The 26647-nt window shown below is 46.9% G+C and overlaps 1 protein-coding gene across 1 annotated transcript in view; it reads right to left on the minus strand.

Moving 5' to 3' along the window:
- LOC144169037 (cytochrome P450 3A24-like) overlaps positions 1-26647 on the minus strand; it is a 71046-nt gene that overhangs the window by 22005 nt on the left and 22394 nt on the right. The window contains exons 5-12 of the mRNA XM_077698032.1: positions 25293-25418; positions 16396-16645; positions 12883-13013; positions 10055-10115; positions 4355-4424; positions 3625-3733; positions 3461-3549; positions 2094-2234 (exon numbers count right to left, since the gene is read on the minus strand). Coding sequence (XP_077554158.1) covers positions 2094-2234; positions 3461-3549; positions 3625-3733; positions 4355-4424; positions 10055-10115; positions 12883-13013; positions 16396-16645; positions 25293-25418 — 977 coding nt within the window. The remainder of the gene's footprint in view (positions 1-2093; positions 2235-3460; positions 3550-3624; positions 3734-4354; positions 4425-10054; positions 10116-12882; positions 13014-16395; positions 16646-25292; positions 25419-26647) is intronic.

The following is a 26647-nucleotide window of genomic DNA, read 5'->3' on the forward strand; positions in this document are numbered from 1 at the left end:
GGTAATTGGCATAATGGCTGGAACTGGCTGGCTTTATTCGAGTTCATCCCCCATGGATCGAATAGCGCAGTATATGACAATGGCTGATGACTCGACAATGGTGTTCACGAAGACGCGGTTTTGATTCCCGGCCGCGGCGGCCACTTTTCTGATGGAGGCGAAAAGCTAAAACGCCTGTGTGTACAAGATTTCTGCGCGCGCTAAAGATTCCGAGGTGGTTAAAATTAATCCGGAGCCCTCGCCTACGGCGCGCGTCATGGCCTACGTTGAGTCGGCGCGTAAAGCTCAACAATGAAAAAATCAATCGACAATTGTATGAATTCAGTGGTTTAGCAGGAGGGTTCCCGATTATCATCTGGGTGGGAAGCAGGTCGTGCCATTTTGCGCGTTATACTGAGGTGGTCAATTTATTGTGCCTTCGTAGTAATCGCGAACAGGGCATGTGCTATCAGTAGTGGCTATCAGTAGCGCCTGTTCGCTTGGTTCGGATGGTGTAATATCAAACTGGTGGTTTTCGAGGGGTGGTAAACCACACGCCTAAAGCGTCCTGCTTTCGTCCGAGGTAATGTTCAACAGTTCCATCAATACATATGTGCGTCATTTTGAAGAGGCAGTATGTAATCATTCATGACAATTCGGCAGCCAGACAAATTGCAGTTGTCACCGAAGAATGAACAGTGTAAGGTAAAAATAATTTACGAATTCTTTATTTTATGTAAGTTGCTCTTCACATCGTACATGACACGATGCATCTCTGCGGAGATGTATTGTAGATGTGCGAGCCTATGTTATAGTACAGCTTGGAATACGTGGCTATGTATCTGATTGTTTGGTTATTTATTGCTGCACAATGAAGGTGGCCTGTTCCTTAATGGCGGCAACAAGGGAGGGTCTCAATATCGTAAAGAAGTACGAATTGAGACTGCGTTCTCTTGAATGGGCAGGATGGTTTCAGCTGGCTGACAGCCTCTGCGTTTATCACATATGGATACAACAATGGAAGCTGTTGATGGAGATGCCGCTTGGATCCACGATAGTGTGAATTCAGTGGTTGGAAAGGTAAGGCTTCAAAATAATATTTCGGGCATAGAGGCACCTCACGTGAAGCTTGCGGGTGCTGTTCTTGCCATTTATTTATTTTGTCTTGGACTTGCTTACGAGTCAGAAATGCTGGACTAGTAGCGAGGTTCACAGGTTTGCGGTTTGTGAGGGGTGCTTTAGTCGGATATTAGTGGTTACTATGGTGAGGAAACCATACCTGGGACTGTGGGTACTTGGTAATTTCGAGAAATGTGCTTTTTGTGCTCTAGGTGCTGCCAACAGCCGCATACCAGCGCCCGGTTCGATTACCGGCCACGGCGGCCGCTTTTGTAATGGAGGCGAAAAGCAAGAAATACAGTGTGTTCGTCGGTACACGTAAGGATTTCTAGGTTGTAAAAATCAATCCGGAGCCCTCCACTACGGCACGCCTCATCGCCTGCATTGCGTCGGCGCGTTAAACCCCACAATCCGATCAAATACCAGCGCCCGTTAGGGGGGGGGGGGTGGGGGGGGGGGCATCATTGTAACACCGCAAAGGACGGACCGTGCGCAGGAGCGATGGTGCACCAAACGTGACTAACCCTGAGTATTTCTTTCCAGCTGCCTTGAATAGTAATTTATTCCAGCTAACGGTGCATATCGCGTTCAGGTGATCACACCGAATTTACTGCATTGCCCGCATATAATGCATTTCTAGTTTAAAAGGCTGGCATCCGCTGAGTGTAAGCATACTTCTGTGGAATCGAACCGGTGAAATGCAGAGCAGCCTGGGATTGAGAAGGTGCTTTCGAGTGCTTTATTATGTGTTTAGTCAAAAGTACTTTTCAAAAATTATTTTGTCACGTGCGTACAGTTACCGAAGATAATATGTCAAGAAGAGCCATTATTTACAGCTACGTTAAAACTGGGGGAACGCCGGTGACCGTACGGAAAATCATCCCAAAGCCTATGCAACTGCAAAGCTGCGAAAGATACAATAAGACAATGTTTTGGAGATGTTTCTGTTTTTTAGCCTCATATTCGTTGTGGTATTGTGATTCAAGTGCTCTTACCTTTCAGGATCAAAAAGAGAGGGATTACTCCAAATTTCAGGATCATGGTTCATGCAGCTTGTTGCAGCCAAAATGCTAAGGCCCTTGGGAATTCGAATGCCATTATACTCGTAGTCCTCTACGGCACGCCTTGTTATAAAGCTGGAATAACGCCAAAAGAGACGTTTGCGTGAACAAAGACTGGACGAAGTTTAGCAGTGTCCCTGTGCATTCATGTATCCACCTGCGTTCGAAATAACAACTTTTTTCCATTTACAAGATTTCTAGACCATGAAAATCTCGAAGGCACTGGCGATCAGAGTTTCTTCTGTGCTGTTAAAGAAGCCTTGTACAACTATATCTTCCGTGGCAGAATGTGGAGACCTTTGCATGGTTAATGTCTTCTACTGTCTAAGCCAACCTTTTCCTAAAAAGCAGGTAAAATAAAAATATTTCCCCACAGAGTTGCGAACCTATTATTAGTTTAAAGGGTCAATACGACATTTTTATAAATAATGTTCCGTGATGTGTTCAGAAAAACATTCATAGAAAAGGCGGGCAAAATATTTTCTGGATGTTGTTGTAATTGCTCGGCCTACGAGTTTTATTTTACACTCATAGGATAGCAATTACAATACTAGACCAGGCTGTTTATTTTCTATGCAAGAATGGGCGCACAAAGTTTTAACTAGGCCTATCATCACAAACGTTCCTAACGAACTAGTATTAATGTCTACAAGTCTTATTTCTTAAACCGTGTATGCTGCTGCAACAGCCAATGCAGGCACATGGCCGCGTTTGGGTCGCCAAAAAAATTTATTATCTCATTACCATACTGCAACTTGGAAACAGGCTCACACTGTTCCTTTTACCTTTCCAAGCTTCCAGTCTACCACGTGCTTCCTAATTACCCATGGGTGGGGGGCTACGGTGCGAGAAGATTTGCAATCCAGCTCAGGTATTCCGCAAGGGAGCTTGGTCATGCACTGGCAGCTCAAGACGATGAGGGTAATTGCTAACATGTGCGGAGATTTAAAATCGGACATATGCTCAGAAACTGTACCATGACTCTGAGCTTTTGGATTGCACTGCTAAGGTAATTTCTGTAGGTACACCAGTATTCAGCGCGTTTTCTCGTAACAATTTTTATATGATGGCAGCAAGTGCGTTATTTTGTCCAGGAAAAATAGCACGTAAACGTTAAATATGTCTACCATGATCGGGAGCGATACAACTTAAGAGCTTTGCCATGAGCTCTTTAAAATTCTTTTTTTAGTAAACCACAAAAAATATTATTAGTTGATTGTTTGACCTGTAAGCCTGGAAAAAAGTTTTTGATTTTTAACAACTGATATTTTATCCAAAATTGTTCAAAATTACTCTCTCACCTAACGTTTTGATAATAAACCCGCATGGATTCTTTTAAAACCATGTCTAGATAATTCAGTTGTCCTGTGGCTTCAAAGCTGAGGTTTCCCTGAAAGCAAAAAGGTTTAAAATCAGCGAAATAACAATCTATGCGAAAGTGGTAGAGGCGATATTTTTATCTCACGTTTATTCCGCTGGTGGCACGAACATGCTCTCTGAGTCTCTTCTGGATATCTGGGTGCTCTGCCAGTAAATACAGAGCCGCTGAGATCGCGTGGGCAGTGCCGTCCAGCCTGCAGCCATTTATTATAAACAGTGAGAGATGACATAATATCAGAAAAATAATTCCTCATTTGGTTACGAAACTGCTGTACACAATAATGATCACAACTGCAGAAAGTACCAAGCGGTGCCTCTTCAAGATCAAAACGTCGTTGCTTTCTTTAAGCTTCGCTTGACTGACAGCTACAGAAAATAACTGATGGGCGTTTGCAATGATTCACTTATACTGTGTCGCAAAAACAATTTGAAGAAGTGTAGAAAAGATTGCCATCCGGCCAGAGTTTGGGGTCAATGTTCATTTCGGAGCATAAATTTAAAAGGAATATATGTCAAGTCCTGAAGTCACGTGGACTGCATATGCTCAAAGCAGCCCTATTCTAGACACTTTTTCCTGTTTTGTTCTGAGACATTTTATTGCCGAAATGTTTATTTTATTACTTTTTTGCGTCCAGTTCGCAGTTATTCATGGTTTAGACTATACTACTAAACTAAGGTTGAGAGGTTGACCAAATACCGTTCATGGCTGTCCGCCATGCGTTGCTCTGCGCTTTGCTGCAGTTTCTCTTTGTATTTCAAAAATTAAGGGTTGTGTGTGCGACTGCGTTTAGCAATGACTGAAATAAACAACTCACCCAGCGAATAAATAGACGCAGGCGTTGATCAGTACTTCTCTAGGGGAAAGCCGCACATCACCTTGTCGCTCTAGAGAAAAAAGTGACATTATTTTAGTGCACATTGATGGAGGCGTTTGAATACAATAACTAGAGCACCACCAGAATTTTTTTAAAAGGGGAGCTTTTTAAGGTTACGCCATACGTGCCTGGGGTCGCTAAAAACTCAAAAGCTCAGAAGTAAAAGCTCAAAAGAGGAGAGCACAGAAATGCTAAGCCAAGAAGTGCGATGGAAAGCGGTGACGATCAGGGAGCGACCAGCATGGGTGGGTTGTGCTCGCCTCAAGGAAACAAACGCTTCCCGTGGTCGGAATCGAACCTGAGACCCTCGGGCCATGAAACCGAGAGAGAGAGAGAGAGAGAGAGAGAGAGACAGAGAGAGAGGGAGAGAGAGACAGACAGAGAGAGAGAGAGAGAGAGAGAGAGAGAGAGAGAGAGAGAGAGAGAGAGAGAGAGAGAGAGAGAGAGAGAGAGAGAGAGAGAGAGAGAGACTTTTAATTGAGTATTACGTGCGGAGTGGTTCTTTATTTCGGTTCCACTGGCCCTCTCAACCCGCGGAAGTTGATCTTGAGGTAGGGAGCTGGACCGACATATCTCACACTGCCCAGATGATGGGGAAATGGGTGGCAGGGCTGGGTTATTATTGCACTCTTATTTAATGAGCTTGAGGGTTTCCTGATGGTTGCAGGATTTTCATTTGGCGACGAGTCGGGTTGGGAATAACGGATGCATCCTGAATGGATGTATTAGTATTAGTCTGAGTGTCGTTCTCTGAATCTGCGTCTATCCGATTGCGCTGTCATCGCATTTAAGGCCCTCAGCGTTCCCTTTGGGTACGTGCGGACGTGAAACCTCAGGAGAAGGAGGCGTTCCGGCGGTGATGGGCGCGTCGGGAATTGTCTACGCCTAGTGATTACGTAAGCTCTGACGTGCAGGTGTTGTGCAGTCTTTAGTTGAGAGAGACGGCATGCGCTCTGCGGTATCAGTGTCTGATCTACCGATAAGAAAGGCAGACATAAGAAAAACAAAGTTTAAGCTCGTGAAGCTCACTAGCTCCACTGTTTCCTGAGTATCTCATTTGTAAAGGTGCCAAATTTTTTGCGTTGAAGTTATTGCTGATGCTCTTGAAGGCTTTCCGAGGAATACGAAAAACGCTCATAAATTTAACATATACGTTTACAGAGCACGGCGGTCTATGGTGAAGGAGGATCGCACACATTGATATTTAAAGAGAAAGGGAGGCGACAAGTGCAGTTAATGTGTGCACCACACGTCCCCGGCGGAAATAATCAACGTTTAGGCGTCCCCTCGACGATTTTTAAAAGTGTACGAGGGCCGGGTATGCACGTATTTTTGTAAGCTCAACGCCGCAAAAATTGTCAATAGCTTTTGAAGATTGAACCGCTTTTGAACCGCTGTCTTCACTCGTTATATGTGGGGATTCAATTTTACTGCCCATTGTAATTCAGCTGTCTACGGCTGCCAGACTGCTCTGAAACAAGTGTATTACTGTAGTCGTTATTGTAGAGTATTACTGTAGGCTGTGCTTCTGTGTGTTACTGTAGCCTGTGAGAAATGCGCTTTAACACGATTGCAAGCAAAAAGGGCGACACTTTGACCACATTTGCACAGACACTCGCAGAAAAAGTGCCTAGCAGTATAAAAGAAGTAGTCAAGGTTTTGACAGACATGACTTCCAAAGTTGTGGAGGTGATGAATCAACTAAAAAATTAACTAAAACAGCTGCATTCATCTAACAGTTCTGTCCAGGCAGAACTTGCGTTAGTCAAAGAGGGAGTGAATTTCATGAATAGAAACTTTGAAGAGTTCAAAACGGAAGATATCACCCTCCGTAATGAACTAAAAGAGCAAAACACCTCGTCATCAAATTCCAGAAAGAGAACCGAACACTAAGTAAAGAACTTGATGAGAACAAATCGCAGTTAATTGAACTTAAGCAGTACAGCAGGAGGAGCAAACTCGAAGTGTGCGGCATACCTGTTACTGACAATGAGGGTATTTCTAAGGTCGTTCAAGCAATCGCTTCGCGTTTGTCTACACGACTGCCCAGTCACGACATTCCCATTGCACATCGAGTGCCTACAAAGGCTAGAGGGCCACCAAACATTGTTGTTCAGCTTGCCCCCCGAACTACCTGAGACACATTTTATCGGCAGCAAAGAAAACACATCTGAAAGCATCGATGCTTGGATTTCAAAGGGCGGATCCCATCTTTTTCAATGAACATCTATGCCTGGAAAATAGGATTCTTCTGGGGAAAGCAATCGCAACCATGGGCGCTAAAGGCTGGAAGTTTGCTTTGGTGTCAGAGGGGAAAATACTGATGAGAAATGCTGAAAAATCAAAAGTAGTCCACGTTACCTGTGAAACAGATCTACAAAAAATTAGTGGCAATTCTAGCATTCAGCCGCAAAACGAAGCAAGCCACACTAACTCTAGCCCATGATTGCTCGGAGAAAAAACAAACATATCTATTGTTCATAGTAACGGCCCCAGAATATAGAAAAACCTGAACCGCCTTCCTTCTTTTATCGTTAAACGAAACGAGTCGTTTGAAATCATAGCGACAATTGAAACATGACTCAGAAAACACGAAAATATGTTACATGACAATATCGTAGCCACGGGACTCTCAGTTCTGTGATGGTGGTGTGGCATTTAAAGATAGTTTCAATAGACTATCTTATCATCAGTTTCTTGTTGTTCGCCAGCATTGGAAGCGTTATTTTTGAAACTTTAATGTGGGCTTGTAGCGGGCGTTGTCTACCGACCTCCACTTCAAGCCTTGCCGGGTTTACGATGAAATGGAAATAATCATGTCTTCTTTAACAAAGAACAGCAAAACGCGCGTCATAATGGTCGGAGATATAAACATTGATACAGCTTTCAAGAATGTTCTGAATTACAAATACCTTCTTCGATCATACAACTTTCGCAACCTGATCGCCACCGCGATGCGTATAACCACGTGTTCGGCAACATCAATAGACTATGCGCTGGCACACATTGATACAGGTATAAACAGAGTCGTCTACCAAACGCCGATTTGGGACCACTTGGCAACCTTCGTAGTGGTTAACACCCTTCCTATGGTAAAAACTGTTATGCCGACACACAGAACCAATAAAAATTAATTATTCCGTAACAAGCAGTTGTTAACCGACCGGATCATATCTATCATGAAGACGTAAATAAATAGTTCTCGAACCTGATTACTGCCCCAAATGAGCTTATAGGCTGCAGTAGCCGAAATGTGCATCGTCGCAACGCTATCAACCGATTTGTCCCTGGATGACGGAAGAAATTCTAAGCTGACTGTTCAAAAAAGACTATTGGTATCATAAGTCGCTACATCATAAGGGAAACAGATATTATCTGTACCAGTTCAAATGCGCGCGTAACAAATCAGTGTCTTTAATGAGAGCCAGAAAAAAAATATTTTACTCGCCGCATTCAATATACCTCAGGGAATCCGAAAAAAAGGTGGGAAGTGGTTAATGAGGTCACGAGAAATAAAAAAAATGCTCCACCCTTCCCGCTGTCGTTACTGAAGACACCGTTACAAATTTAATACTTTTAGCACCAATTTTGGGCCTGAACTGGCTTCGAAGCTTCCCGTCGCAATTTCGGACAGTGTTTCTGTACCGCCAGGTGTTAACTGTTTCGCCCTTCAAAAATCGAAGTCAGCGAAGTATTTTGGGTTGTTGCGCAGTTGTCAAAAAAAAGCAGTAGGCTTGGAGAGCATTTATGCAGAACTAATCAAGGAAAACTGTGATATCATAGGACCAATTTTGTGCTGTCTGTTCAACCATTTCTAGCTTGAATACACATACCAGTCGTCCTTAAAGATAGCCAGAGTTGCACCGATATTTATGAATGGCTATACTTCTGACCTTCCAGCTACAGACCTATTTCTGTTCTAATCGCTATCATTAATATATTTGACAAAAAATCCTGCAAAAATGAATTCACAATTTCCTAAATAAATGTAATATTATTTGCTCACAGCAACATGGATTTCGTCCGAAGCATTCCAGTAGCTCAGCCGCGATTACACTCACCCAGTCTATCAACGGTGTGGTAGACACCAACAAACTAGCTGCTGTTATCTTTTTAGATATAAAAAAGTCCTTCGACATGTTTAACCATGACATCTTGGTGGAGAAATTAAAAATATACGGGTTTTTGCTAGCTATCTTACAAATGGTCAACAGGTTGTCTCAATAAAAAATGTGACGCCATCTATGCAGTACTTGCGAACAGGGGTACCGCAGGGCTCTACTCTTGGTCAGTTATTTTTTTCCCTTTACGTGAATGATTGCCTTCAATATTAACCTCAGCCAACTCTATCACGTACGCTGATGACACTGCCATTTTATTTCTGCCAATCATACTAGCGAACTAGAAAGCATCGCAACTGCTGAGCTGAGAAAAATTTCAGACTGGTATCTGAGGAACAAATTGACAGTCAACACACAGAAAAGTAGGTATGTACTTTTCCATTCACAAAACAAACCTCTCGGTTTGGCTGGTATCAGATTAGCTATTTGCCAAGCGCAGCTTGAATCAACCAAAGTTTTTACCTACCTTCGCGTGACCTTAGACAAGCATATACACTGGAAACATCACGTCGACGCCGTTTGAGGGAAGATTGCGTCTGGCTGCTCTGCTCTAATTCAGTTACGTGAATACTTCGACACCGATGTTCTGCGAGTCCTATACTTCACGTTAGTGCAAACTCATCTTATGTATTGCATCGAGTCGTGGGGCTGGACATACAATACTTACCTAGAGCTCCTGAGGCGAGAGCAAAAACGAGCTCTGGGAATATTTTCGCTTTCTGGCTACTCTGAACCCAGCAAGGTGCTGTTTACTGAATTACGCGTCTTACCATTTGATCTAATTCGTGATAAAAAAAAAGTGCTGAATGCATCCACAACATAATAACAAGCAACCTTCCTTTAAGCCACCTTCTTCACTTAATACTCTCACACGCGCGACATGGGGCCATACCTTTGGAAACTTTAACTTAGCCGTAAAAATAAATGTTTACGGTGCACGTATGTCGGACTTTACCGGCGTAAAGATTGAACAGCCTGCCGCATGACGTAAAAGTGGCTATGAATTTTTCTGTCCCAATAAAAACGCACTACCTTAAAATGAATGACGCTATTTCAGTTCATGCTTGCAGCCATTATCCGTACATTCTCCCACACTTATACTCCAGTATCGAATGACGTGATACTTGTTATACAATGTGATAACATACGGCATTTTAAGTGATTCTTGTGCTTTAATATGATGTATTCATTGTCAGCTGAGTGAGAAATGCAGTTGCCGTTGTTATTGCTGGTATGTATTCAGCGTGCTCTTGTTTATTTTACTGGCCTATGGAATTGTATTAGTTCAAAAACTCTGTGTTCTAACCAGTGTATAGAGTGCTTTTTAACAATTTTTAAGTTTAGTGCCGGCCATGTGTACTGACATGTGTTGTCTCCAATTCTTACACTCTTTTATTGGACCCCTGACTAGCCACAGGCTATGGGTTCAAACAGTTTTTGCGTACCACAAAGAACAATAAATTGAATTGAAAAATGGAAAAAACAGGACTCAGAGGTGCGAATAAAAAATTATGCTCACTGTCAGAGCCGCCGACGTCTTCTTTGTCCAGGAGGATTTGTAAGAGGTCAGCCTTCTTGCCCTTTTAGAGAATGAAGTAAAAAAAATATCTGAGCGCTCAGTATGATAAAATGAATGCGATAACATTAGTGCCGAATCACCGCATGACCTTTATGCCAGTGTCTGCGCCACCCCGTTGTATTGGGGATGACGTGGAGGGTTGTTTCATTCGTTTTGTATGAGGTACCGCTTGGGCGCGAAATGTCGAAATGTTTGAGCAGCGCCGTATGACCGCAGTTATTTCATAGTTGCTGTTGAGGCGGACGTTTCGTTGTCTGTTGCAATAGCTTCATGTGCTGCCCTATCTGGAGCTGGGCTCTCTGTTCTCTTCGTGGTAGGGAATTTCAATTACCTAGGCACTGGGTTGGCTACTGATTTGTCTGCCTTCGCCGGGTTTCCCCGCTCCCAGTCATCTTCAGCGTTGCGTTGCCTTGGCCAACTGATTTTTACACAAGCTGTTAACGTACACGGTTGATAGTCCATGGCCGTATACACCACACCAATAACTTAAAAAAAAACCAACGTCATACAGAAGGTAACGAATTCATTTTGAGGCAGTGCCTACGCTGGCAGTGTCATGAGGCAGCGCCTACGCTGGCTAAACCAACTCTATATCTGCTTGGACGTCATGTGTCCAGTGGAGGGCTTCTGTTCTGTCTCCTAATATTTACCGACATTCTTTACCCTGAAAATCTAAACCTTCCTTTTATCGTTACTGCCGCTAAGAGGCTTGGCCAGTCGCCTATCCTAGCGCCATTATCCGAAGCGCGCTCAACTACCCGCCAGATTCCTCCTGTTGTCCGCAGTGGATGTCTGTATTCTGTTTTGCCACTCGAAGGACAAAACCAATTTACTATGTTCACCATTAGTGAGGTAGTATTGTCTCTCTGCGGTTATCAAGGCGTCGCGTTCTCGTTTTGCATTCGGGATGCCCCTGGACGGAATCCCATCAAGAATTAAATTTGCCTTTCTTCTCCATTCAATTAGTTACTCTCTTCAAGGGAACGTCATTTAGAGAATTCGTTCAACTGTTTTTATTTTTTCAGCAACGGTCCATCTTGCGTAGCATTCATCGCCCAATTTGCGTTCCGGGAACGTGGATTGTGGAGTTGCGTAGTAACCAATGCCTTCGAACAGAAATGCTTTTTTTTTCACAGTATTTCAACAGAACGCTTCAGGACGAACGCTGTATGCCTCGGAACTTGACACCTCAAAATTGCGCACGGGTAGGTGCCGGGCTTGCAACGAGCAAAAAACCCCACTGCCTGCGAATTATCAACATACGTCGGAGTTCTACAGCAAGCACGACCATTAACGTGAAACTAATTTAGACCAGAAGCCGGTTTTACTCTTGAAGGCTTAGGAGGTGCCTATTACCTGTCGCGGTGGCTCAGTATCTGAGCCGCGCGGCTAAAGTGTCCCTGTGTGGAATTAGGGTGCGCAGTAATGATCTGTGGTGGTCAAATATAAACGGGAAACGTCCACTACGACGCCCGTCATAACCTAACGGCAGCTTGTGAGCGCTAAACCCCTCAAATAAATGAAATTCGGAAAGTGTAGTCCACTAATGTTTTAACAGGAAAGCTGTTTATTCCGAAAGAATTTTGTGCGGCGTAGACAGACAACCTTTACCACACATGAGCGCGCACTTCGCTGCGACCGCCCGGCGTCGTGCGGGCTTGCGCAGGGGCTTACGCCGCATGAGGAGCTCCCCCTCCTCCCCCCGTTATTCTCGCCGTCGTCGTGTAGTGACCGACGTGCCACGGATCCGCCGCACCGAATACGATGACGACGAATCTCTCAAGCCATTCCTTCATAATCCACACGTGGACACGGCCACCGGACCAGCTGACGAAGAAGTGCAGGTCTTGCGAGGCGAGAACGCGGTAGAAGAGGATTTACCCTACGCCCATGTGCCATGGGAAAACGATGGCGAAAAGGATGGCGACGATTCCTACTGAATGAAACACTGTAGATACTTCAATGGTATTTGCTTTACAGTGCCGTCGAATACGGCTTTGCACTGCTAGGGTCCGGCTGCTCCCCTGGGATCCGCTGCCAGTGCGGGGAGAAGGTAGGTCAAACGCGAGCTGCCTTGTCTCTCCAGCCTTGCGCGACTACTGCAAGCTGCGCCATTTTTTTGTAACATGTATGAGCTGCCTCTTATTACCTGCCCAGATAGCCCGGCCATTTCTAACCGCGCGAAAGGACAGGACGAGACATGGAAGACACAGGACCAGCGCTACTGGAAACGATGCATAACCAACTTGCCCAGGTTTTTCTTTTGTTTAAGCTAACCGAAGGTCATAAACGCATTAGAAGACGTAATGCGTGTGTGTTTTCTTGTTTCTAGGCCATAGTTCGCGCAGTACGTTTTTTCTTTGGATATATCAAGACTCATTATAATTAGTAATAATATGGTAATAATTTAAATTTAGCTTATTTTTTACTGAAGGCCATTATAGCAAAGCTCTGTTATTCTTTTATTCAACATCAACCATAAAATATCACAGCGCATTTGTACCTTCTTTTATACAGATGCAGGAGCGTGAAGTTAATGTGCATATTAACGGACTTATCACTTATTTATAGACGGAAAGATTCGTCGAAATGGTAAGGTACAAATAGTTTGGAGCTCACGAATTTCATTGCCTTTCTCCGGAGTGTCTTCATTTTTCAAATCGACCCAAAAAAAAACCCCACAATAACAAAAGGTCGATCGGCATGGCCGGCCACCACCTGAAGAAGCACATTTTTAATGCGCAAGGAAGAAATATGAACGTGCTTACTGAAATATTGTGTCTCCGTTGCTCGACAATTGGCTTCATTAAGGCTTGAAGCATTGCGACGAAAGAATCACTAAGCCACCCTGTCATATTTACAAGCCATAGCCATAGCCACTGAAGCTCTGGCAAACAGTCTGAAAAAAAAAACATGTAGAAATCATTACAGTTTCCCTATCTAATTTACCCATAAATGCATGAACTAAGCATTTTTGGGGCAGAAATGAAACTAGGTATTTTTTGTGCAGAGGCAGGAGCTGCGGCTGCGGCAGCAGCGGAATATTGCCCGAAAACAGTACACAGGGCTGTCTATAAACGGCAGTTTAATAATTCACTGTGCGTAGGCACGGCTCCAGATTTATTGTGGTCGAACCTGGAAGCGCCTACGCGCAAAGTTATAGATTGGTTAGTTCATTGATTGCGTCTTATATGCTGGGGCCCACAGCAACCTCAACAAGCACCATTTCAACAAGCAATGGGTATATGTGCTGCTACTTGGGTATGCACCACTTTGGTAGTACAATGAAAACTGTCGGGTATGCGCTTCGTGAGGTCTAAAGCTTTGCCTTAAGCATTACAATGTCAAGCGGTACCCGATGTTTGACCCACCCACAGAAAGTTTTCCAATATTCAGCTACTGACAGGACGTTATACGACAAAGTGTGACGTTATGCCGAACGGCCCATGTCTGGGCCTAATGTCACGTTACTTACAAGTTGCGTTTTACGCCTTAAACAACGTCATACACATTGCTGGTCGAAGTGTTGTACGATACTCAGCGCATTAACATTTGGGAACGCGGGATACTACCTGGAAAATACGGACAGCTTTACGAAAGAGGCTTCCCACAACAAGTTTTGTGAAACGAGCCTATGAATGAAGAATTGTTTTTTTCCTTTCTGCACCCCGCAATGCACTGACTTTTCGATATAGCGGGGCACTTGCTGCGTTAACAATAAATAAAAAAATAAAAAAACAGGCTGCAGAATTGTTGTGCGAAACCTGCAGAGGTACGCCAACAGTGCATGTGCTATAAAAACAGCTTATAAACCGTACTAGTTTTGACGGAAATAAAAAAATGGCGGTTAACACGAAACATTAAGTGCCCCGTGAAGCAAGAAATACTTCGTTGTGAGCAGCGAATGACTCCAATATTCTGCGCATCTGAAACTAAGGACAACTTACAGGGGATGCTTAGTACCGGGCACAGAGCAGCAATTTCTGGCCGAGTTACTTGGTGACCACCAAGTAATCGACCAAGTAATTCTAGTAATCGACGCGTTTGTTGAGTACGTTCTGGAAGCATTTAAGATTTATAAAAAAAATTCCCCCGCATTTCCCCGAGGGGGAGAATGTGAAAGTGCGAATGCACGGTTGTCGGCCCGCTTGGGGCGCTTGCGCTCGGCCCCCGCAGCCCACCGCCTCGCCGCCTTCTCTTCCATCTCTTCCATCGGGTTTGTAGTATCACGTGTACACCACGCAGTTATCAAGCCGCTATAACGCCGCTGAGTCGCCAACGCACGCCGCTGACGACGTAGTTTGAATGCGTTAAAGATATAAGGCGCGTCACTAACGCTGATATCACGTCGCGTCCGTGGCTTGGTCGGTAGAGCGTCGCGCTGCGGCCGCAAAGTCCGCGGATCGAAACCTGGTGCCGGATGCTGTTTCTTTTTTAAATATAGAGGAGCACTGCGGACGCCGCCGCCGCCGCCGACGCCGGCGGTGGATGGTTTGGGGTCGCTTATAAAGTGCATTCGCACTTAAAAAAGTTGACGAAGGTATTGCAGGCTGTCTTGACAGTGCCTTCCGAAGTCGTTCCGGCATTGCGCTGCTGAGCACGAGGTCGCGGGTTCGATTCCCGGCCACGGCGGCCGCTTTTCTGATGGAGGCTAAAAGAAAAAAACGCCCGTGTGTACGAGATTTCGGCGCAGGTTAAAGATCCCCAGGTGGTCAAAATTAATCCGGAGCACTCCACTACGGTGCGTCATCGCCTGCGTTGCGTCGGCGCGTTAAACCCTACAATCAATCAATCAAGTCGTTCCCCTCGTTGCCCATCACCAGGAGCAGCCTCTTCGCTCAGGTATGTACGTTCAGCTTTCAAGGGGGCTCCCAGTGCACGTGCGGTAGCGGCCTACCCTCCCTTTCAGCTGTTTCCTTTTTCCGGTGACACCCTTTCTCAAGGGTGACACATGGGACAATGCTTGTGCACTACTTCTTCCCGTCCCTGCCGCGATCACGGGCTCACGGTCCGCTGTGCCCTACGTTTCCTTCGGCGTAATTCTCGGCTTACGATTCTCGGATCGCCCAACAACAACCTTTTATGGACGATTTTGTGCACCTCTCAGCTATTTTTAGTACGTCACACGTTCCGTCATACATTGAACATTCTCCATAAAAAATGGCAGAAACCCTAATCAAGCTAAGCGCCGATACTCAGCGCCTTCGCTGCAAGCAGCGTGGCGGTCATCGTAAACTCAAGTCTGCTTACCTGCTTTGAATGCGGAGACATTATGGCTTCCTTTGCGTCTGCTACATCGGTGGGGGTGAGACTGATTCTATGAAGCTACCACAATACCGATTCGTGGTTCAGATTCGTGGTTCACAGTGGAAAGCTAAAATTTTCTTCTTACCGGTCACACACACTATCAAGAATGCCGACCAATGGCGAATGACGATGACAACTTGCGTCGAAATCTCACCTCCGATTCACTGACGGCCATTTGTCTGCGACGTCCACCTGCTTTCCAAAAATTCCCGCATACCTACTTATGGGAAATGGCCAGTGAGGGTGGTCGCTACCGCCAGCAGCTTGCCGCTGATTCAACAAATCGGAGCGCCATAACGCTTTCGCATTCAAAACACGTATATGGATTTTCGCGTCCCGAGTAATATTCCAATAAAATGTACTGAAAAAGCATTTGTAAGGCAATGGATTATCGATTGATTCGTAGGCTCAACGTGGCGACGCTACACAGGCGATGAGGCTCGCCGTAGTGAGTGCTCCAGACTACTTTTGGCCTCCTGGAGGTCTTTATCGTGCGCTAGAGACCTTTATTCTGGAGGTCTTTATTCTGAAGATCTGGAGATGTTTATTCCTACAGCTCCCGCGGGGTGAACATAAAGCAGGATAAAAAGCGCTGGGAAGTCGATATCAAGGATTGCACCCGCTCGCGTAACCTAATGCTGACAGAAATGTGGGCTAAAATAGGAGTTTGCAAAAAAAATACGCTATGTTCTGCTATAACTCAAACCTTGTTGCCTGAGTTCAATCGTAACACACTTGTACTTGGGCTCATGAAAACATGGGCAGGCTACTGATAGCCGCAAGTACACTTTGTAATTTCCTGCCAAACGTGAACATTGTCGTGGCTTTTTAAGCCCTTCAGTGATGGCACACGAGATTGCACTCCTTAGAAAAATGAAACACTTTGTTCCAACTTGAAATTTTCTTCAACATAAATGAGCCTATTTTCGGAGTACGTAAATTATGTAGTCTGATAAAAACTTAATAAAACATACTCGCCACAACCGCAATGCCATAAAGTCCCAGGCTTTGCAGCAAGCGCACAGCTGCTTCGGTAAGAAGGTCTAGGGGACCACCCGTTGGAGCAGTCAAAGCACCCATGTCGATGCCGAAGCCTGCCTTCATTGTAGCGTCCAACGCGTATCTTCTCATCATCAGCATGACGTTGACCGGTCTTCCTGAGGAACTTATTTTTGCGACGCAATCAGCCATTGTATCAGAGGAAGTCTGAAAAACACGAAACGCCTGGAAAGCGAAAATTGCATCAGAGAAACCGACAAACAGAGAAACCGACAAACAGAGAGGCATAAAAGAGAAACAGAGTGCTGGTGATCGGCCGGAATGTACAGTCGCGGCCACTGATACAGGGAACACGGAGCGGCTCGCCGCGCTCCATGGAGCGCCACGTCGGTCGCCACAGGAAGTATTGCGGCGCAAGCGCAATCAGGGCCAGCGGCTTAGTTAGATGTGCGTCGTCAGCGACAGCTCATCCCACTTCGCCGCGAGCGGGGAAAGCTAGATTGCTCGCGCGCTTTGGACTACGCAAACCACGCGTGCGGCGAATTGGGCGGAGCCGTAGCATACGACGCGCAGCCGGGCTCCGCTTCTGGCTTTGAATCCGCCTGCGCACGGCCGGGCTGGAGGAGCGGCGAACACGCACTTTGATATGAATGCGCGCCCGCCGCTCCTCCTGCCCGGCCGTGGCCTGCGCCGCATACTTCGCTAGGAGCCCGCTTGCTGGTCCCAGAAGAGCGGTCACGCGCGCCGTGTTCCCTGTATCAGTGGCCGCGGCTGTTAATACCCAGAAACCATAACTAAACTACGCACTACGGTACACACTACGCCTCATTAACCGTACCCCCAACTGGCATGCTGTCCTAAAAGAAGCTGGTCGTCTACGCCTCATACAGGCTTTCATCCTCAGCCGCATTACATCCGCACATAACTTCACGTAACTATCTCAGGCAGACACATAGACTGTCAACAGCAAGAGTGCACAAGCAGGCGATCGGTCTTCCGCTCAACACGTCTAGAGGCGCCTTTTTATACGGCAAGCTCTTAAGCGTCCCCAGTTTTGTTTTTGCGTCGCCGTAATCCCTCGATGTAACCTAGCAAGTGAAGACGACACGGCAGGTCGACGAGACCGAGCGAAAATAAAAGCGGTGGATTAAAGTATGGCGATACTATGAGTAGAAGGGAAGTATGCCGAGGTGGCGCAAAACTAGGCAGTAATAAAAAAACTAGCGTCTTGCTCTTTCATGTGTTTATGTGCATGTGCATGCGTGTATATGTGCCTGTGCGTGCATGTGTAGAAGTTCACAAAAAGCCACAGAAGCTCCGCACGCGCTGCGGGCTGCACGTAGTCGCTAAGAATTTGAAGGAGATCGCTCGAATGGCGAGGTAACAAGTAGAAGTGCCATGTTACGGGTTGTATCATGCTTGTATCATGCAAGAGACTACGGGGAAAGAAAGCAGCGCTATCTTTACCTCCACAGTTCTACCTATTGTCACGAAGACAAAGACGACGCAGTAGTCTTCAAGGGAGAGAGCGAGATATGACGCTTATTCGGAAAAAAAGGAGGTGTCGCGATTGTGTTAGGGGTGGTGCTGCCTTCCAGGGCCCCAGACTCTTCTGCTCCTCTCAGGGCTGGAAGAATTAAGTCCTTCTGAATCCTGAAGTTGGAGCTGGCCAGAGCTGTCGCCCATAGCGCGACCGTATTTGTGGTGTTCTTTCCTGAAGGCCAGATGATAGGGCAGGCCCATGTTGCATTAAATAAGTTGGAAGGGTTTCCACAGGAAAACACGTTTATTGGAGGGGACTTGTGCTTCCCTAAAACTCAAGAAATACACAAGCGGCGAAGCAGCAGTCAACAAAATGACGTGTGCAGGTGAGCGTCGGCGAGTCGAACGCTGGGGCATCTGTTCTGCGGGCATTTATCAATCGGCGTGAGGGTTTCTCGAATAGTCGAAATGTGTCCAGAGTACTGTGGATCAACAAAGATTATTCTTGGCTGGTGACGCAGTTCGAAGCACTCTCCCTATGAAAGGAGATAACACGTGAGGAATAAAGAATGGAACATCCGCTTCACTTGGCCCACGGATAACAGAGATAACATAGCCGTGTGCCGCCGGTCGGCAAAAACAAAACATTAAAAAACAAACCAAAAACATGGTTCGTGGCACTACGCCCCCAGCCTCTTAGAGAGCATCGCCCCGATGCTAAAATAAAGCCAGTCCGCACAAACAACAAAAAAAAAGCCCGTCGTCTTGTGTAGTAAGGTTTTAAGCGAATCACGTGGACGACTTCGGGCTGCATGCGTCGTCGTGATGTTCCGGAAGCACCATCGGGGATGAGCTCGTTGTTGAGTTCGACAACACGTTGTAGAATCCGATAGGGTCCGAAATACCGTCGCACAATCTTCTCACTGAGTCCACGTCGTCGGATGGGGGTCCAAACCCACCCACGATCCCCTGGGCGATGCTCGGCGTCTCGGCGTCGGAGGTTGTAGCGTCCGGCATCCACTAGCTGCTGGTCCGTTGTGTGAACTCGAGCGAGCTGGCGAGCCTCCTCCGCACGCTGAAGGTATCCTTGAACGTCTGCGTGACGTCGTCGTCTTGTACGTGCGGAAGCAGGGCGTAGCTTATCTTAGTCGGCCGTCTTCCGTTGCAAGCTGGAATGGTGTCATCTGCGTAGTTTTATGGATAGCCATGTTGTTCGCAAACGTGACATACGGAAGGACTTCGTCCCAGGTCTTATGTTCTACGTCGACGTACATATATAGCATATCCGCGATCGTGTTGTGCAGACGTTCCATAAGTCTGTTCGTTTGGGGGTGGTACGCCATCGTTCTTCGGTGATCCGTGTTGCTGCAGACAAAATTTCTTGTATTAGTTCCGCAGTCAAGGCCGCTCCGCAGTCCGTGATTAGGACTTCAGGGGCTCCATGTCGCTGCACAACTTGGCTTATCAAGAACTTTGCGACTTCTTGTGCAGTCCCCCTCGGAAGAGCGGCGGTCTCTGCATAGCGTGTCATGTAGTCTGTCGCTACGACAATCCACCTGTTCTCAAATTATGACGCGGAGAACGCGCCCAAAAGGTGCATTCTAATCTGTTGGAAGGGCCTCGATGGGACGGCGATCAGCTGCAGAAGTCCGGCGAGTTTCGTCGGCTGCGGATTTCGTCGTTCGCAGTCTGTGCAGCTCCGGACTTAGTGGGGCACATCGGTTGCAAGGCGGGACCAGTAGTACTTTGCTTTGATTTTTCCAATAGTGCGTGCCGTGTCGAGATGTCCGGACGACGGGTCGTCGTGCGACGCTTGCAAAGTTTCGTCACGAATGCCTGCAGGGATGACTAAAAGATAAGTCGTTCACGTTCCGGGGTTTAAATTTTTCTTCACGAGGATGGATGTTTTGAGGCTGAATGCTGATAAGTTGCGTTTGAAGGCCCGAGGTAGTCGATCATGACGCGCAACTCGTGGTCGGCAAGCTGCTGAGGGACTAGGTCGCGCTCCGCCACGACTCTGAAGAACGCGTTTTCTTCGGAGTCTTGATGTAGTGGGCCGACGGGGGTGTGGGACAGGCAGTTGGCGTCGGAGTGTTTCCTGCCGGATTTATAAACGATTGTAACGTCGAAGTCTTGTAGGCGGAAGCTCCATCGCCCAAGACGGCCAGAGGGGTCTTTCAAATAGGCGAGCCAACACAGCGCATGGTGGTCTGTCACAACTTTGAACGGTCTACCATACATGTATGGGCGAAATTTTGAAATGGCTCATATAATAACCAGACACTCTTTCTCGGAGGCAGAGTAGTTTTTCTACTCCTTTGACAGGCCACGGCTGGCACATGCGATTACGTTTTCGCAACCCCTTAGCTTTTGGACTAGGACGGCACCCAAGCCTATATCACTGGTGTCCGTGTGCATTTCCATTTGGGTGTTTTCGTCGAAATAAGCGAACACGGGCGGGATTGCAGGCGTTGTTGCAGCTCGCAAAATGCTTCCTCTTGGGCATTTTCCCAGCTGAAAGGGGTGCTATCTTTCGTCAAGTGCGTGAGTGGCTCTGCAATACGTGCGAAGTTTGCGACGAAGCGCCGGTAGTATGCGCACAGTCGGAGAAATCTTCGCCCGCCCTTCTTATCTTCCGGTCTTGGGAAGTTTGCTATGGCGGAAGTTTTCGCAGGATCAGGCCGGATTCCCGTGGCGTTGAAGACATGGCCCAAAAACTTTAGTTCCTCGTACGCGAAGCGGCACTTTTTAGGCTTCAGCATTAACGCCGAAGTACGGATGGCCTCGAGTACAGACTGCAACCTTGCAATGTGTTCGTCGAACGTCCGGGCGAATACCACAACATCGTCGAAGTATACAAGACAGGTGTTGCAATTCAGGCCAACTAGCACAGTGTCCATGACTCTTTGAAAAGTCGCTGGCGCCGCGCATAGCCCAAACGACATCACCTTGAACTCGTATAGGCCGTCCGGGGTTATGAATGGAGTCTCTCGATCTGTCTCATCCACTTCAATTTACCTGTAGCCTGTCTTCACATCCATCGATGACAAGTACTTCACATGGCACAGGTGGTCGAGGGCGTCGTCTATTCGTAGCAAGGGGTAAACGTCCTTTTTCGTGATTTTTTCAGTCGCCGGTAGTTAACGCAGAACCCTAATGTGCCACCCTTATTCTTTACGAGTATGAACGGAGCAGTCCAGGCGCTTTTCGATGGCTGTATAATGTCGTCACTGAGCATATCTTTTACTTGTGTCCGGATGGCTTTCCGCTCTTGCATCGCCTCCTGTATTCTTACCATGCCAAACGCATCAGCCCGGACCGGCCAACCAAGCCCTCTCCTACTCCGGCCACTCTCCCCCAATCGGTAGCCTTCGCAGCGCTTCAATCATGAGATCAGTTTAAGGTCCCTGAAAGAACTAAGGTAGCGCCAACTGCTCCCTCCTTCTCCGCCGCCCTCCTCTTTTTTCTCTCCCCTCACCCGCGGCGCCGCCGTCCCTTTAACTCCGCGGCGGGGCCGCCATATTTGTTGGCCACTTGAGAGCAGACGCCCTCGCTACGCTTCAGGGCGCTCGCTGCAGTTTGCTCTTGTTTTCGCGCCGAAATCGCTCTTTGGTAGCATTTATAGGATTTCTAGAGCCCCGTTAACTTCTAGAGGATTTCTAGAGCCCCGTCTAGAGTTAATTAATCATGCAATACGTTTTTTCACCGGGCGCGGTCGTTTACAGCCGTTATTAATGGAGGCGCCTGGACAGAATTGTTTTGTGCTGGGATATATTCTGGCAGATTTGTACATTGCACTAACACAGGGATACACCCGAAAGAAATTCGAAAGAGGACCAATGTCACGATGATTATCAAGAGAAAACAATAAATCACAAAAATGAATTGGTGCCAGCAAATAGATATTTTATTGGAACAAACGTCCGTAATGACGTCGTGCAGGTGGCTTGTGCTGCTGACGTGGCTTCCCGTGAGAAAAAATGTTGGGAGTGGCATTTGGGTTTCGTTTTTTTAACGCCAAGCTTCTCCAATATCCGTTGCTCGAATTGATCCGTGAAATAATCCTATTGAGAAGGGGGAAAAAAATGTCGCCACCGAGTTTGAGATGCGCCACAAACACTCCGCAAATATAGGCAATAATGCATTGCAGAAGGGAGTTAGTGACTGTTCTACCGTAGCATGGTCAAATTCGTGTTCGCGCATCTGCTCAGTGCCGCGTCCGCTCAACTCGCTACACTAAACCCGTTTAGCAAGCGCTTTGCTGGACAAAAATACGTCTGCTGAAAATAATATAGTCGCCCAGTGTGTTTTGGTTCAAATCGCAATGACTGAATACGCTGCGCCATTGACTACTAAGATGAAGTAAGCGCGCACACTGCAAATGTACGGCATCGCGTGTAATGCAAACGTAAGTCGTAATTAACGTTCCTCTGTGCATACACGGAAGAAAGGGCGTACAGCCGTTACGGTGCGAATATGCATTTGAAGTGCTCATTCAAACGTGCGCGAATTTAATAAAGCGATAATAGAAATTGCGCATCAAACGTACGTCAACGGCGCGGTCACTATATTAGCTGACCTTAAATTGTTTTACCTAGCCGCAATTTTTTTTTTCTCGCAACAGCCTCAATTTGCGCCGCACCGACCAAGCCCATATTACGCAGCAAATCACTCCGATGTCATAACAACGGGATTATAATACCACCCGGGTAGCTAACACACAAAACATGACTTCACGCCAAAAAGAGCGTACACGCACTCGGAACGCACACGATACATGGTCAGACGCAAGCTGCCGTCGGCCAAAACAAGCATGAATTCAGGTGAACAATTCTCGCGTCACGAAAACCTTACGACAACTGACTGAACATGCTACGCCGCTGATATGATGCTGGAAGTTAAGCGCGCACATGACAAATACACGGCCTCTTATACAAACCAAAGCTTACGACGGGACGAACTCGGCGCTGCGCGCAATGCCTACTCAGAACAAAGCGTGGACGACGGTCGCAAAGGGAATACGCATTTCTTCGTAAGTGACCGCTCAAGCTCGTGCAGAATTTAACAGAGCAAGAACAAGCATTCAGAAACTTACCTCGCAAAAGAGTGATGGTAGCGTCGGCCTGAAGTATGCCCGTTCAAATCTATGCAACCAAACTTTTCTCCTTTCTGCGTCGCGTTTCCCGGACGGAATAACGAAGTCTTGTGCCCTGCCTGACGATATTCGCGCTGCCTAAGGCACAACACATCGACACCGAGAAGCAACCTGAAACGACACCGGTGCGACATTTTTTCGAAACGAGCAGCTAATTCTTACTTTGCTATTAGCTGGCGCCTACGATAAAGCCGGTACTGAAGCACGGTGGCGACGGTGGCTCGGAAGCCAGCAATGGCGTCGCAGCGGCGGCGTTGCGCAATGTCCCAGCCGGCGAGGCATCGGCGAGGCGACCCGGCGGCGGAGCAAAAAAAAACAAAACCACGTGACTTTTCCCTTGGCCAATGGCGCGCGGCGTTCGCCGGCGAAAAAGAAAATGGCAAAAAACGAAGTAAGAGAGGAGCGCGGGCGAGGGCGAAAGGCGGCGAGATCTAAAGATGGCGCTACCTTAGTAATTTTAGGGACCTTAGATCAGTTCAGCTTGGGGCGGCGCGTCGTGGAGAGCGGCAACGTTGGCAAAACATGCTCCGCCGCGGCTCTCAGCTTTCTAGCGCTGGCGCGAGTACCATTTTCTTTGACAATGTCAAACATTGGTTGCTTTGGCAACCAGGCACAAGCCGTTCTCGAAGTCAGTTACGGTTGCGTAGTCCCGGTTGAGCTCGGGGCCCCACCTCGCGACTTGTGGGCACTGCAGGCGTACCGCTCACTCCCATTGGGAAACGCGCGATGTGTTTGGCATTGTAAAAATACCGGAGCGGTGGCTCTTGTAAAGACACGCGGTACGGTGACTGCGGTACGACGCAGTTGGGTTGAAGGAAACCGTGTTTATTGTAGCAAACTTGTGCTCCCCAAAGAATTCAATGAATACACAGGCGGCGAAGCACCAGTCAACAAAGGGACGTGTGCAGGCGAGCGACGGCGAATCGAAATGCGCGGCATCTACTTTGCGGGCATTTAACAGTCGGCGCGAGGGTTTCTCGAATAGTCGAATTGTATCCGGAACACTGTAGATCAACAAAACTTATTCTAGGCTGTTGACGCAGTTCGAAGCACTCGCCCTATGAAGGAGATAACACGTGCGGCACAAAGAATGGAATATGCGCTTCACTCGGCCTACGGATAACACAGATAACATAGCCCGGCGCAGCCGGTCGGCAGATACAAAACATAAACCAAGAAACGCAAAACATGGTTTGTGGCACTATGCAGCTCCAAAGGCCCCCCATTCGACGCTTCCGCGATCACCTTCAAATTGATCGTGACTGTACATAGGTCCTTCGTCGTTCTCGTTGCGTGGCTCATCGAAACCCCCTGACATTTGCGCGGCAGGTTCAAAAACTATTTACAACAACAGTCTTGGTGGCGGCGACGCACTACGGAATAACGCCAGAGCAATGTGCGCCGTCCTGGGTTCGCTTACCTCGCGATGACTTCCTGAGACTCAGCTGCTATGCACAGTGAGGGAGAAAAATGCATTTCGTGCTGTGCTGAAATTTGGCATTAGAGATTCTTGCAATCGTCCAACCATTGTTTTGAAACCGCCCAACTGAATACCTTAAATGAGCTGTGCGAGACCCATCTGCTTCCCCAGTACAATCACCGCGCTCGCACTGTGTGGAGCCCATATATTTCGCACAGGCTTCTAGAAACTCTTACTACGCTCTCCTGTGCAGTACCACCATCTCTGCTCACACACGAATACACTTACACATAACTGCTTTTGGACAAAAGTAGAGAACATTACAGACTCAGTGGTAGAGCACTTCCGTTGTCCCACCCCAAACGCAGACCCAAGAACACACTCAGACTTACCCAAATAAATACGTACTCCTCGCTACAGGAATTGGAATTGGTGTTCCGCTATCAACACAGGGGCCAATGAAAATTTTGCCCGCAGTCAGGTACACTCAGGCACAATATCGTCGAAAGACCGAGGAACACTGATTTGCCCCATCAATCCTTCCCACTTCCCATGACATGTGGGAGACGCTGCTGTACAGATCCCGCCTTAGCCGTCAGGCCTGATGGTGGAGCGAGCGCAGTACAGCAGTGAGGGACATTTAAAGCTACCGCCTGCAGGCATTTAATTTGCTTGGGAGCTCAAAACACAAGAGTTGGTCTTCTATTGGACCCAACGAATGGCCCTGGCAGCGCAAATTTACGGCCACGACCACTGAAAATCCCAAGGGCACATAATAAATAAAAATACGTTGGTTGAGAAATAAATTACAACACCTGCGACATCTTGCTCGCCGTAAACGCCGGGCCGACGGTTCGCCGTAGAGATTTGAAGCGGGACCCACGAGCTGTGAATAGCAGTGCGTCTGGGTGCACCGGCGCGGGCAGGACGCTTAGCACCGACTGCAAGGGAAATGGGAAGGGGTGAATGAACATATCTTTAAATATCTTTTTTTTTCTAGCCGAATAAAAATATTTATGCCGAATGTAGAGGATTCATTATGGAAGCAGGGCATTTTGCAGGCTTGTATTGCTAAGCTACCAGATACTAGAAAAATTGCATATCTTTTGGGCCTCTTTAATAGTTGACCCGCAACATTCTTCATATAAATGTCGCAAAGGGTTGTCGAACTAAGTAGTTCTAACTGAAGAGCATCCTCCTGCAAAACGTTAACCTTGCCTTCCGTGGCCAAAATCACTGAAACGACTGGCGTCGTGTTAAAAAAATTCGCAATAAAACCCGCTTTGCCTAGCGTGGAGGAACAGACAGCTGCTGTAATCAGGCACCGTGGTAACTTCCACTATCTTTCTTAAATTGTACTCAACGGCAGTTGATGTCTGTCTGACGCAATTGCATTACGACGCAACAGAAACAGATACAAATAATATACGCAAGAGAGACTACAATGCATCAGGACATTATTATGTTCTTTCATGACGGCTGTGAGGCACAACTGTATCAATTTTCTCAGATATAATAATTTTTCAATTGAAAAATCAAGGGGTCGCAACGCTGGAAAATACTCTTCCAGACACTTGAAAAGCGTTTTTCAACAGGTGTTTAGCAGCCGGGCAAATTTTTGATGAGAAAACGTATTTGAGAACCCATCGGCAGTGTGAATTTTAGGGCGCATGAAAATGTAGCTGCGCAGTCCTGTTTCGCCCTTGGCTGTTCCGTGTAACAGTGATCTGCTAACACAGGAGCGCTCGATGCTTAACTGTTGCAAAGAAAATACAGTTGTATTTGAGTATGCTTCTAGAAACGAGGATGCGGCTGCTCAGTTTTGAAGAAATCTCTTTATAGCGCACGCGAAATGTAGTCTAAGAATCACTGTAAGCATTTTGGAAACAATAGCAAACTACCGCCATCTCCAGATATTTTATTGAAAATTGGGCCTTTGTCATTGGGAATGAGCATTACTGGCGCTAGCGACTGTGTTCCCAGAGGTCGTTGAACGAGAGGAATACGTTAGACCTATAGAGCTCTGAACAGTCAATGCTCTCGAGTAACGTGAATAACATTCTCAAAGTGCACCCGAAAGTAAAGCTAAAGAATAACTGGTGTCCGTATAGCGCTGTTATTAAAAATTGGTATAAAAAAGGCATTATTAGGCCGTTTTATTTATTTAGGC

Source organism: Haemaphysalis longicornis, unplaced genomic scaffold, assembly GCF_048455015.1.
Source record: "Haemaphysalis longicornis isolate Haplotype H1 unplaced genomic scaffold, Haemaphysalis longicornis Haplotype H1 scaffold_2, whole genome shotgun sequence".
In the NCBI taxonomy this organism is placed as follows: Eukaryota; Metazoa; Arthropoda; class Arachnida; order Ixodida; family Ixodidae; genus Haemaphysalis; species Haemaphysalis longicornis.